Source organism: Oratosquilla oratoria, chromosome 18, assembly GCF_046742065.1.
Source record: "Oratosquilla oratoria isolate Oo_2021 chromosome 18, ASM4674206v1, whole genome shotgun sequence".
Classification (NCBI taxonomy): domain Eukaryota; kingdom Metazoa; phylum Arthropoda; class Malacostraca; order Stomatopoda; family Squillidae; genus Oratosquilla; species Oratosquilla oratoria.
Genome location: NC_134794.1, coordinates 64,181,362 through 64,193,948, shown reverse-complemented (window position 1 = coordinate 64,193,948; position 12,587 = coordinate 64,181,362). Strand labels below are relative to the sequence as shown.

Below are 12,587 nucleotides of genomic sequence, written 5' to 3'. Positions count from 1 at the left end.
ATATATATATATATATATATATATATATATATATATATATATATATATATATATATGGAATTGGGACCTATATATGGGAAATCGTAACCTACATATTGGAAACTGGAACCTATACATAGGGAATCGGAACATATATATATATATATATATATATATATATATATATATATATATATATATATATATATATATATATATATATATATATATGGAATTGGGACCTATATATAGGAAATCGTAACCTATATATAGGAAATTGGAACCTATATATGGGGAATTGGTATTTATTTATAGGGAATTGGAACCTAGTGATAACTGGACCTATATATAGGGAATCAAAACATATATGAGATTATGACGAGTGTATAAAGGAGCCAGTATATATGGATCTATTACCTTAATATCGGGGATTGGAAACTATATAAATAGAGGATTGAAACCCATATATAAGGGATCAAAATCTATATACAGGGAACATATACATACCGGATCTGAACCAATATGGTTTCAGAACCGATGGGAGGGATTAGGTCCGATATAAAAGCGATCGAACCCACACAAAAGTGATCTGGACCTTTATAATGGAATCAAACACCAATACAAAGGGTTTGGGACCAACAAGAAAGGGGATTTGATCCTATAAAAAGGCCACCAACAATAAATAATGACGTCAAAAATAACGAAAGGGATTAGAATGTTGCTGTTATTGATTGCATTTTACCAGCGTTTCTATCCATGGGAAAGGTGTAGCCTGTTTCACTCCTGCGTACTACAGCGCCACTTTTTTCCAAATCGACCAATCATAACAGGTTTGTCTATGACGTCATTAATGACGTCATCAAGAAGACTATTAGGGGGGAGGGCTGTGGTACGCAGAAGTGAAGGGGTTGGGGGTTACATCCAGATAACTATTAAGAGAAAATAAACACTCATTCTTATACGGGTGTTTTGTCAGTGCATAGAGTACCCCCCTCCCTCAAAAAAAAAAAAAAAAAAAAAGGCTGGGTAGGGGGAAGGGATGGGGTGTTTTCGAAATCGGGTTTTAGGCCAATCTAGCTTGGTTAGTTTTGGTTTTGATCTAGGAGGAGGCCAACAGCACTGGGTTCCCATTTACCTGTGACGGTGGAGATGGAAAATGAAAAAAAGGAGGAAAAAATGACCGAAAAAAAGGAAAGGACCGGACGAGGAGGAGGAAGAGGAGGAGGAAGAGGAGGAAGAGAAGGAAGAGGAGAGGACGGAAGAGTAAGAGTCGGAGGGGGAGATGAGGTAGGAAGAGGAAGGAGAATGGGCGAAGAGAGGGAGGAGGAAGAAAAGGAGGAGGAGGAGGAGGAGGAGGAAATGGATGTGGAGGAGGAAGAAGAAGAGGGAAAAGAGGAGGACAAGGAGAAATTGGAGGAGAGAATGATGAAAAGGAGGAGGAAGAAGAGGAAGAAGAGGAAGAGAATGAAGGGGAGGACACGGTGGTAGTGAAGGAAGAGAAAGAAGAGGAGGAGGAGGAGGAGGAGGAGTAAGATGAAGCGGAATACGAGGAAAAAGAGGAGAAAGATGAAGTGGAAGAAGAGGGGGAGGAAGAAGAGAGAAAGGAAAATTATATAAGAAGAATATGAAGAAGAGGAGGAGAAAGAGGAGGGGGAAGGGGGGAGGAAGAGGAGGAGGAGGAGGAGGAAAAGGAGGAAGAAGTGGAGAAGGATGAAGGTGAGGGGGATGATGGAGGAGGAGGAAAAAGAAGATAAGGAGGACGAGGAGGAGGGGGAAGAGAAAATAGGAGGAGGAGAAGGAGGACAAGGAGGAAAACGAGGCAGAGAAGAAAGATGAAGATGAAGGGGGAAAGGGGGGAGGAAGATGAGGAGGACGAGGAGGAGGAAGAAGAGAAAATAGGAGGAGGAGGAGGACAAGGAGGAAAAGGAGGAAGAGAAGAAAGATGAAGATGAAGGGGGAAAGGAGGAAAAAGAAGATGAAGATGAAGGGGGGAAGGAGGAAAAAGAAGATAAAGAGGACGAGGAAGAGGAAGAAGAGAAAATAGGAGGAGGAGGAGGCCAAGGAGGAAAAGGAGGAAGAGGAGAAAGATGAAGATGAAGGGGAAGACGGGGTTAGGAGGAGGAAGGAGGACGAGGGTGAGGAAGAAGAAGAGAGAAAAGAGGAGGAGGAGGAGGAGGAGGAGGAAGCGTATCAAGAAAAGAAATAGGACCTTATAAGGAAAAGAGGGAAGAGAAGGATTAAGAGGAGGAGGAGGAGGAGGAGGGAGGAGGAGGAGGAGGAGGAGGAGGAGGGGAAGGAGGAGGAGGAGGAGGAAGGGAAGATAGAAACTAATGGAGCCGAGATACAACTGAAAGCCCGAGGAAAAGGGAGAGAGAGAGGGAGAGAGAGAGAGGGAGAGAGAGAGAGAGAGAGAGAGAGAGAGAGAGAGAGAGAGAGAGAGAGAGAGAGAGAGAGAGAGAGAGAGAGAGAGAGAGAGAGAGAGAGAGAGAGAGGGGAGGGAGGGAGGGAGGGAAGGAGGGAGGGAGTGAGTAAGTAAGAGAGAGGGAGAGAAAGAGCAATGGAGGGAGAGTGAAAGAGAGGGACAGAAGTAGAGAGGGAAGGAGAGAGAGAGGGAGAGAGGGAGAGAGGGAGGAATGGACAATAGGAGGGAGAGAGGGAGGGAGAGAAAAAGCAAGGTGAAGGAGAGGCAGGCAGGGAGAGAGGGAGAGAAGTAGAGAGAGGGAGAGAAATCGGGTTAATCCGAGACAGTTATGTTTAACCCCTTTAGCTCCGGCGACGCACCCTCCCCCCCCCCCCGGTTGGCAAACTGAATAAAAATAGTTTGACGTTAGCCAGAATAAAAATATAATGAAAGCCAGCGTAGCACATGGACAACAGTTGAAAACTATATATATATATATATATCTTATCAACCACATTAACTTATTTCCATTTTAATTTCTTGCAAACACGATCGAGACTAACAGAAGAACAGCTCGATGAAAACATATTCGGAAACTGAGACACTGACAACGTCTCACTTTCCAAATGCGCTTCCATCGAGCTACATACTCCTGTTAGTCTCGATCGTGTTTGCAAGAAATTAAAGTGGAAATAAGTTAATGTGGTTGGTAATATTATCTTACTATTGGGGATCATTCAGTATCTGTTAATACACACACACACACACACACACACACACACACATACATATATATATATATATATATATATATGTGTGTGTGTGTGTGTGTGTGTGTGTGTGTGTGTGTGTGTGTGTGTGTGTGTGTGTGTGAGTCTCTGTGTGTGTGTCTGTGTGTGTGTGTAGGGTTTGTCCTCTAATATGACGAAACAGTCTAAATTGATCCTTCTCTATCCAATGGGACGAACGCTTCACTTTAGTGAATTTATTCTGGCGAATGCTAACCAATTTTATTCAGCTTTGTTGGATCCCTCTTATGGTCTACGAAACGAGCTCAGCTTAGAAACGGGTGAATGATGGGGGGAAGGGGGGAGGGAGGAGGGAGAATATAGTTGGTGCATGATCAAAGCCTAGATGAATGGTTCTCAGCCTTATACTCCCCCTCTTCATTATTTTCCCAAATCCCAACCAGAAAGAAAAATAATAATGATAATAATTACATGAAAAAACTCTTTGCTTCATTACAAAGTTGACAATCATAATTATCTTATATTTGATATAATTCTTATTTATATCTATTTCATATAATTTGATATAATCACATCATATACAATATATATATGATAATATATAAATATAATTTATATAATTATATTATATCTGATATAATTAATATTCCTCACATTATGTAGAAACGTATATTTTGTAGAGGAGCAGGTCATGTTCCCCCTAAATTCTTGTCATGGCCCTGGGGGGCTCCATTCCCCCCCCCCCCGGGTTGAAAACCACTGGCCTAGTATGTAGTTGCAGCCTTGGGTAAAGCCTTGTGACACTAGGGGGAGCCACAGAGATAGTTCTAGTGGAGGTGGTAATAGTACAACTACTAAAAATAGTAGTCGCAACAACGGGAATGGTATTGTCGATGGTAAAGACACGGAACTATTGAGTAATACACGAACAGGTTAATAGTTAATAGTCAAATAGTATAAGACGACAAAGGCCAGTTTTAGGAATATCAGTATATTAGCAATACAAATAGCAGTATTAGTGAGAGTAGTAGTAGTAGTAGTAGTAGTAGTAGTAGTAGTAGTAGTAGTAGTAGTAGTAGTAGTAGAAGTAGTGGTGGTTGTGAAGATAATTCCATGACCTTAGACGAATCTAGCCACACACCCTTTCATCCCCTGGCCAATCACAGGCCCCCTTCACCCAATGCGCGTCTGTCCAAAGCGATCCTGATTGGTCCGGGAAGAAATGTGGGTGTGGCCTCTTTCGGCTGGATCGTCAATGGACACTGAATGAGTCATTTTTTGCGATATTGATGGTCCCACCTATATCAAGACACGTACACACTCAAGAAGCTATCAAGGGGTGGGGGAGAGAAAGAGAAAGAGAGAGAAAGAGAGAGAAAGAGAGGGAGAGAGAGAGAGAGAGAGAGAGAGAGAGAGAGAGAGAGAGAGAGAGAGAGAGAGAGAGAGAGAGAGAGAGAGAGAGAGAGAGAGAGAGAGAGAGAGCTGAGATCGGCGAGTGGTGCTTGGAGAGCTTAAGTATTTTTTTTTTCTTAAAAGAGCGCATTTCAAACCACTTGCCAGAAATGTCACATAAACATAAACATAACGGAACATTTGCATTGCAGTAAATTGATAATAAATTTATAATACATTTCGTTTATCCAGAAAAAAAAAAAATTCTTGTTGAATTTGAAGATTCAAGAAAAAGTTCGTTAAAGCCGTTAAGAATATTACCATCTGGCAAAAAATTTGAAAAAAACGCAGGAGTTAGTCCCTAAAGTCGTTGGAAGATTGGTAGCACTTGTACATTATCCCCTGCTGCTGCTAGAGTACCATATCGAGTAGATTAGCATAACTTAAATCTACTTAACAACTTTAAATCTACCTTCACAAGTCGCTCTATAATGCTGACTTAAAAAATCTGCGCACACAACAAACAAATGTTCTGAAGGTGTACTACGTTTAATAATATTGTCTACAACCTGGAGATGATAACAATTACTGATATATATGTAAAAGAATTATAATAATAATAATAAATCCTGGAGGTCTATAAAGCCAGCTGGCAGGTGATACAGTACTGTTTACAAAAAAAAAAAGACCCGGATGTCATTTCTTCGTAGTCCAGTTCAAGCCAAGGAATTTTGCAGATATGTATTTCTTGGAAGACGTTTGGCTCGAACTGGGCTACGAAAAGAAAGTGACGTAGTGGGGATGAGGGGGAGGGGGGATCAGGAACAGACACCTGACGTCAAGGATGACCTTACCTGCATGCGCCCCTGTGGCTGACTGCGTCGGCGCTGAGAAGGCTGACTGATGCCTGACTATAGACGGGGCTGTTGGGGGCTTGACGGAGGAGAGGGGGCTGACTTGCGGGGGGCTGGCCATCCCGTGGGGGGCAGAGGGGGACGAGGCCACGGGGGTCAAGGACGGGTGAGAGGGTACCCCCGTGGACGAAGGTCGTCCTGAGGGGATTTCGGGAGTCGGGGTGGGCGTGGGGGTCGGGTGGTGAGAGGACGAATGCTGTGGGACCATGTGCTGTGGCTGTGGCTGCTGCTGAGGCTGCTGTTGAGGCTGAGGCTGCTGCTGCTGCTGCTGCTGCTGTTGCTGCTGTTGTTGGTCCTGTGGCTGTTGCTGCTGCTGCTGCTGCTGCTGCTGTGGAGAATGCTGGGGAGGTGGTGGATGAGTAGGAGACGGTGGTGGATGAGACTGTGGATGAGACGGCTGTGGCGAATGCTGTGGTGGCATGTGGTGGTGTGGTGGTGGCGCATGACTCGACGGTGGTGACGGGTGGTGAGGGTGGTGGTGTTGGTATTGATGGTGGTGAGGGGAGTGGTGGTGATGGTGGTGGTGGTGGGGATGGTGCTGGAGATGGTGGTGATGATGGTGCGGGGGTGGGGGAGGTGGAGGCGGAGGGGGCGGATGGGGCTGGGGAGGGGTCTGGGGGTGGGGGTGGGGGTGGGGTGTCCCTGCGGCCCCCACGAGGGGCTGCATCCCCGACAGCGCCCCCAGGGGGGAGTACTTGTCGGTGGGTCGGGCTGTTGATGGCGTGTATACGGGGGGAGGCTGTACGGAAACATTAAGAAAATAATTATTATAATTAACCAAAAAATATTCTTATTGCAGATCCCAAGTCACATGGACATCGAATAATAAACGTAAGAGAACACAAAGAACCCCCAAAAAACAATATATATATATATATATATATATATATATATGTATATATATATATATACATATATGTATATATATATATATGTATTTATATATATGTATTTATATATATATATATATATATACATATATGTATATATATACAGTATATATGTATTTTTATATATATATATATATATATGTATATACAGTATATATATTCCTACATTTTTCACAAACAAGGTGAAAAACAGCTTTACTACATAATTCCCTATGATAAAAAAATATATGTATACATTTGATGTAATACTGACTTTGGCGGTCTTGGGAGGGGAGTAGTTTTTTGTTAATTCATTTCAATATGTGTAAGATTTTTTTTTTTTTGTGAGTATGGAGGTGTTGCGTGTGTGCGTGTGTGTGCGTGTGTGTGCGTGTGTGTGAGTCTGGGGGTTGTTTGGTTGGTAGTTGTTGCACATGTGAGACTAAAAATCTACAGGTGTTGATGTCTTAGGATTCCCGTGTTGTGTGTGTGTGTGTTACCTGGACGTGATGCGTCGAGTGGATGCAGGCGGTAGGCGGAGGTGGCGAAGAAGTGGCGCAAGTGGTGGTGGTCGACTTCCTCTGGACCTGCTTCTGGACGACTGTGGTCGTCTTGCCGTCGCCCGAAGTGATGCAGTAGGTGCTGACGCCGGAGATGGTGACGGTGTGAGGTGCCGAGGGCGCCTCAGTGTTAAGGTAGGTCATGGTGGACTCGTCCATCATGGCCTCCGGGACGGGGCTCTTGTTGAGGATCTCCGGTTCGATCTCGGAGTGATCGTCGGTGGCGTTATCGTCGTCCGTCTGCCGCTTGACGCGTTTCTTGACGATGATGTGCTCCTCCACCTCCGTCTGGTTGCTCCCTTGCGCCTTCTTCACCTTCTTCGTCGTCTCCTGCACCGTGATGAAGCTCCGGGTCTTGGTACACTTCCCCTTGGTCGACTTGACCGAGAACTTCTTCTTGATGTTGACGTTGGTGACTTCGCTCTCCATGGAGGACTCCGCCGAAGAGGTCACCGGGTGGTTCCTCTTCCGCGACTCGACGGAGTAGCTGGCGGCCATGATGGCCGAAGCGTTGAGGCTGGCCATCCTCTTCTTGACCACCATGTCCCTCATGTCCATCTGGACGTCCAGCTCCCCTCGCCTCTTCTTCCTCTTCTTCGGCACCTTGGTCGTCGTCTCGCTCTTCTCCTCGTTGTTCGTCTTCCTCTTCGCCTTCTTCTTCCCTTCGTCAGAATATTCGTCGTTGGACTCGCTCGGGCTTCCTGTGCTCGAGTGGTCCCGGAGGACGATGGACATCGGGTGATCGTGGTGAGGGAGAGGGACCTTGGCATCTTCACTCAGGCACTGCATCATGGCCATCGCGTTCAGACTCGCCATCCGCGGGTTCTTCCTCGCTTGCGGGAGAGTGATCGGCTCAGACTTCTTTGGGGGCTTCTTTCCCCCTCCGGAGGCTGCCGCCTTCTTCTTCTTGCTCGCCGTTGTCCCGTAGTCGAGGTCGCTGTCGTCAGAGTCCGACTCGCGCTCGCTCCCTCCGTCTTCGTCCGAAGTCGTCGTTTTGCCGAAGAACCTCTTCTTCTTCCGCTTCGCGAAGCTTACCTTCGCTTTGCTCACCACGCGAGACTTCCGTTTCTTCTTGGCCTTGCTCCCCTTCGACCGCCGGTTCTTCTTCGACGAGGTCTTCTTCCGCTTCGACGAGGAAGACGTGACGTCCTCCTCGTCGTCATCATCGTCTTCGCTCTTATCGTCATCTTCGCTCTTGTCGTCGTCGCTCTCGATGTCGCTCTTCTTGGACTTCTTGCTCTTGGACGCCTTCGATCCCTTCCGGCCCTTCTTCTTTGGTTCGGCGTCTTCGTCCTCCTCGTCCTCCTCCTCCTCGTCGTCGGAGTCTCGTTTCGTGGTCCTCTTCCGAGGAGGAGCCTTCTTCTTCGTCTTCTTCACCGTCGTCTCCTCTTCGTCGGAGTCCTCCTCCTTCGGGGGACTCTTGGGCTTCCTGTTCTTCCCGGACTTCTTCTTCGCTACTTCCTCTTCCTCTTCCTCCTCTTCCTCCTCTTCTTCCTCTTCCCCTTCCTCTTCGTCCTCGTCTTCACTTTCGGTCGTGTCAATGGCCTTCCGACTGGTTTTTTTATTCTTCTTCTTTTTCTTCTTCACCTGAGACGCGGATCTCTGTTCCCGTTTGTCTTCGACTGACTTCGACTTCTTGGAGTCCGCCATCTTTTCTTCGTCTTCGCTGTCCACGACGGTCTTCATGGGCTTCTTCTTCCGCGCGACCTTCTTCTTGCTGCTCTTCGTGTCCTCCTCCTCCTCTTCTTCCTCGTCTTCTTCCTCTTCCTCCTCGTCCTCGTCCATCTGCTTCTTCTCCTTCTTGATTTGATCTACCGACTCGCGTTTCACCGCTGACCTTCTGCTGCTCACCTTCTCGACATCGGTGCTCTCGCTGTCGGACTCCTTCTCCCGCAGGTTCTTCGGCTCCTCCTTCACAGCCTTGGGCCTCTTGTCCCTGACCGAACTCGCGGAGGACTTACTGGAAGACCTCCTGCTTGAGGAGCTCATCATCTTGGTCTCCTGCTCAGTGTCCGAACTCACGGGGGACTTGCTCCTCTTGGTCTTCGACATCGAGTCTTTCTCGGTGTCCTCCGAACTCCCGGAGATCTTGGACTTCTTTGCCCGGGATTTCATCGCGGGTGTCTCCTTCTCCGCGTCCGAGTCCACGGGAGACTTGGAGTTCTTGTTCGTCGGTTTCACTGGCGTCGGGGGCTTCCGGGTCTCCGCGGGGTGCGGTGACCGGAGCTTCTGGTTGTACAGCTTCCCGGCTGCCTCCTTCTCGGTGTCCGAACTCGCAGGCGACTTCGGCACTTTGGTTGACGACGAAGACGACCTTCGGGTGCTCTTCGGCGACGACTCCTTCTCCGTGTCCGAGCTCAAGGGTGACTTCGGCCTCTTGGATTCTTTGGGGTCCTCCTTGGGGGAGCTCGTCTTTTTACTTCTGCTCTTCGCCTCCTCCTTCTCGCTCTCGACGTCGGTCACCAAGGAGTCGGAACTTGAGTGTTTCGCTAACGTCTTCTTCTTCCCAGAGGCGGAGGTGGAAGAGAACCTCCCTTTCGCGTTCCTCGACACCTCAGGCTCCTTCGAGGACGAGTCCTCGCCGGGCTCGCTGTCGGAGGTTGCATTCTCCGATTCCTTCTTCTGTTTGGCCAAGGCCGAGGCCTGTTTCAACTCGCCCTTGAGCTTCTTCGGGGTTGCCTTCTTGCCCCACCTCGCGCTTGTGGTCACGAGGTTGTCGCCTTTCTTCTTGTTCTTGCTCCCCTTCGGGCGTCCCCTCTTCCGAGGAGCAGCCGTGTCCTCCTTGGACTCCCTCTCAGGAACCTTCCCTCCTTCCTCCTTCTGGTCCCCGCCCTTCTTCTCCCCTCTCGTCTCACCCTTCGAGTTGCTCTTACCCTCCTCTTCGGGTGCCTCGGAGTCGTCGTCATCGTCGTCGTCGTCATCTTCGTCATCATCGTCGTCGTCGTCGTCGTTGTTGTCTTGGATCGCCTTCTTCGGCGGGGTGGGTTTCTTTGGTTTGTTAGTCCTTTGCCCTGAGCGTCCAAGAGACTCTTTGGTTTCACCCGTAAGCGTGGTCGTGGTGGTGGTCGTGGTTGTGGTCGTGGTCGTTGTCATCTCGCGCCCTCTGGTGGAGACGGCAGCGTCCCTCACTCCTCCTCCTCCTCCTCCTCTGTCCCGCGTCACCACAGCCGAGCCCTCCCGTACACTTTTCTCCTCTACGCCCTCCTTCTTATTGTCCCCAACCGCTTTGGACTTCTCTTTGTCCTTGTCACTTGGACCTTTCATTTTGTCCTTCCCCTCGTTCGCCCTGGCCTTCGCGTCCCTCCCCTTCCCGACGGAGGAGGAGGAGGACGCCACCCCGTGGTTCGCCTGCTCAGGGGCGGAATCGTTCCCTCCTCCTTCCTCCTCACTCGGTGTCACGTTCGCTACGGAACCCCTTCTCGTCCTTCGGTGGCTGCTCGACTTTTCACTCTCTTTGTCCCTTTTGGTTCTGCTCGAAGCAGCAGCGGCACCCGATTCTCTTTTACCTTCGTTCACCACTTCTTTCTTATCGCCAGAGTCGGCCCCCTTGTCACCCGCTTTCTCCTTTCGCTCACTCTCCTTCTCTCTCTTCTCACTCTCCTTCTCCTTTTTGTCACTCTCCTTCGCCCGTTTCTCGGCCGGCTCTTTGTCCTTCACTGCCTCCTTGTCCTCCTTTTTCCTCTCAGGATCCTTCCTGTCACTCTCCTTCTCCTTGTTACTCTCCCCCGTCTCCTTCTTGTCCACCTCCTTGTCCTTCTTCTCACTCACATCTCTGTCCTTCTTTCTTTCGGAGTCCTTGTCCTTCCCCTTCCCCTCCGATTTGGTCGCGCGGCCCTCCTCCCCGTCCTTCGCCTCCTCGTCGGCGTCGCGTCCTTCAGTCCTGGCCTTCTTCGAGGAATCTCGAGAGGACTTGGTGTCCTTCGAAGATCCCTTCTTCGAGGAGGAGCTCTGTTCCTGCTGTCTCGAGGAGGACTTACTGGACGTCGACGTGGAGGAGGAGGTGTCAGAATCCTTGGGGACTTTGGGAGGACGTCCTCGAGGTCTCGGGGAGTCGGGGGCCGAGGACGAGGCTCTTCCGGGAGACCTCGATCTGCCCGCCGAGGATCTGCCGGTCCGCGGGGTATTCTTGTGGGTTGGGGTCTTACCGTTGGCTACGCAGCCACTACCACTACTACTGCTACTTCCGCTACTGTTGTTGTTATTGTTGTTGTTATTGTTGTTGTTGTTGTTGCTGCCCGACGACTTGGGTGTTTTTTCTGGAGACGATGAACGTTTGGACTCGGCTCGCTTCGATGTGTCACTCTGACCTTTCCTCGCATTCTGAAAAATGAAAGAACGTGTGAGAACGAAACATGTTGAAAAACGAGACGAGAGAGACGTTCTCTCCATCTCGTTCCGTTCAAATGAACGACTGAATGCTGGCAAAAACGATATCAAAGCACCTTGAAAAATACAGCTGAAAAATACAGCTGGAAAATACCAAGGATATGTACAGCAGGTAGTGGAGTTCGGGTTATGTGGCACCTATTTTTTTTTTTTTTTTTTATGGTATCAAAACATGAAATGTGGCAACTGTGTTTTTGTTTACATGGTGGTAAAACACGAAATGTGGCATCATGATTTTGTTTAAATTATATCACAACATGAAATGTGGCAACTGTGTTTTTGTTTACATGGTGGTAAAACACGAAATGTGGCATCATGATTTTGTTTACATGGTATCAAAACATGAAATGTAGCAACAGTGTTTTTGTTTACATGGTGGTAAAACACGAAATGTGGCATCATGATTTTGTTTAAATTGTATTAAAACATGAAATGTGGCAAATGTGTTTTTGTTTATGTGGTGGCAAAACATGAAATGTGGCAACTGTGTTTTCGTTTACATGTCAGCAAAACACGAAATGTGGCATATGTTTTTGTTGAAATAGTACCAAAACATGAAATATGGCAACTATGTTTTTGTTGACACTGTAACAAAAGAAATTAGAGCGCCTGCTTTACATGTTACCAAAGTACGAACTGAAGCAATTATGTTATCGTTTACATGGTAGCACAACATGAAATGTGGGACTACATTTTTTATTCACGTGGTAGCATTACACAAAACGTGGTAATTATGTTTTTATTTACATGGTAGCTTAACACGAAACGTGCCACATATTTTATTGATACAGAAGCAAACCATGAAATGTGGCATCTATTCTCTTGTTTACAAAGAAACAAGACGAAGTTGCTATATCTACCTCTCCGTGCTCGCTTGTTTCAAATACAATGTAAACCAAACAATGCCACGTTGCACGATGTTCCTAAACAGCTGTGTGCTATATGTAAATACCCCGTCACTCACAAACCAATAGCAACAGGTCGAATTCTTCGTTCGATCAGGCTTATTTTGTGTTCATAAACACGAAGAAATAAGAAAAATGATAAAGATAAAGAGGTTGGGAGGATACCCTGCCTCCTCGACGGTCTAGCCCTATGATCGTCTCTTTGACAAGTTCTCCTTCTGATAATGACACCTCTACTACTTGGCGCTTTCTTAATTCTCCTTCTCCTTTGGCACTAGCCTTACCCTAGAATAAAAGTTATACACTTAACATTTATTGTCGAATGTTTGCCTTTCTAAGATACTGACAGCTGATCAAATGACCATACAAACATGACAGCGAAATTACATGGTTTGGGTAGTGAGATCCTGACGCACTGTCGAGAGCCAGAGA

At 47.5% G+C, this 12,587-nt stretch overlaps 1 protein-coding gene across 4 annotated transcripts in view; it reads right to left on the bottom strand.

Annotated features, from left to right (window-relative positions):
• LOC143035339 (uncharacterized) overlaps window positions 1-12,587 on the bottom strand; it is a 460,728-nt gene that overhangs the window by 34,690 nt on the left and 413,451 nt on the right. For all 4 annotated transcript variants that reach the window (XM_076202312.1, XM_076202310.1, XM_076202309.1 and 1 more), the window contains 2 exons: window positions 6,805-11,184; window positions 5,376-6,174 (listed from right to left, as the gene is read on the bottom strand). In XM_076202312.1, coding sequence (XP_076058427.1) covers window positions 5,376-6,174; window positions 6,805-11,184 — 5,179 coding nt within the window. The remainder of the gene's footprint in view (window positions 1-5,375; window positions 6,175-6,804; window positions 11,185-12,587) is intronic.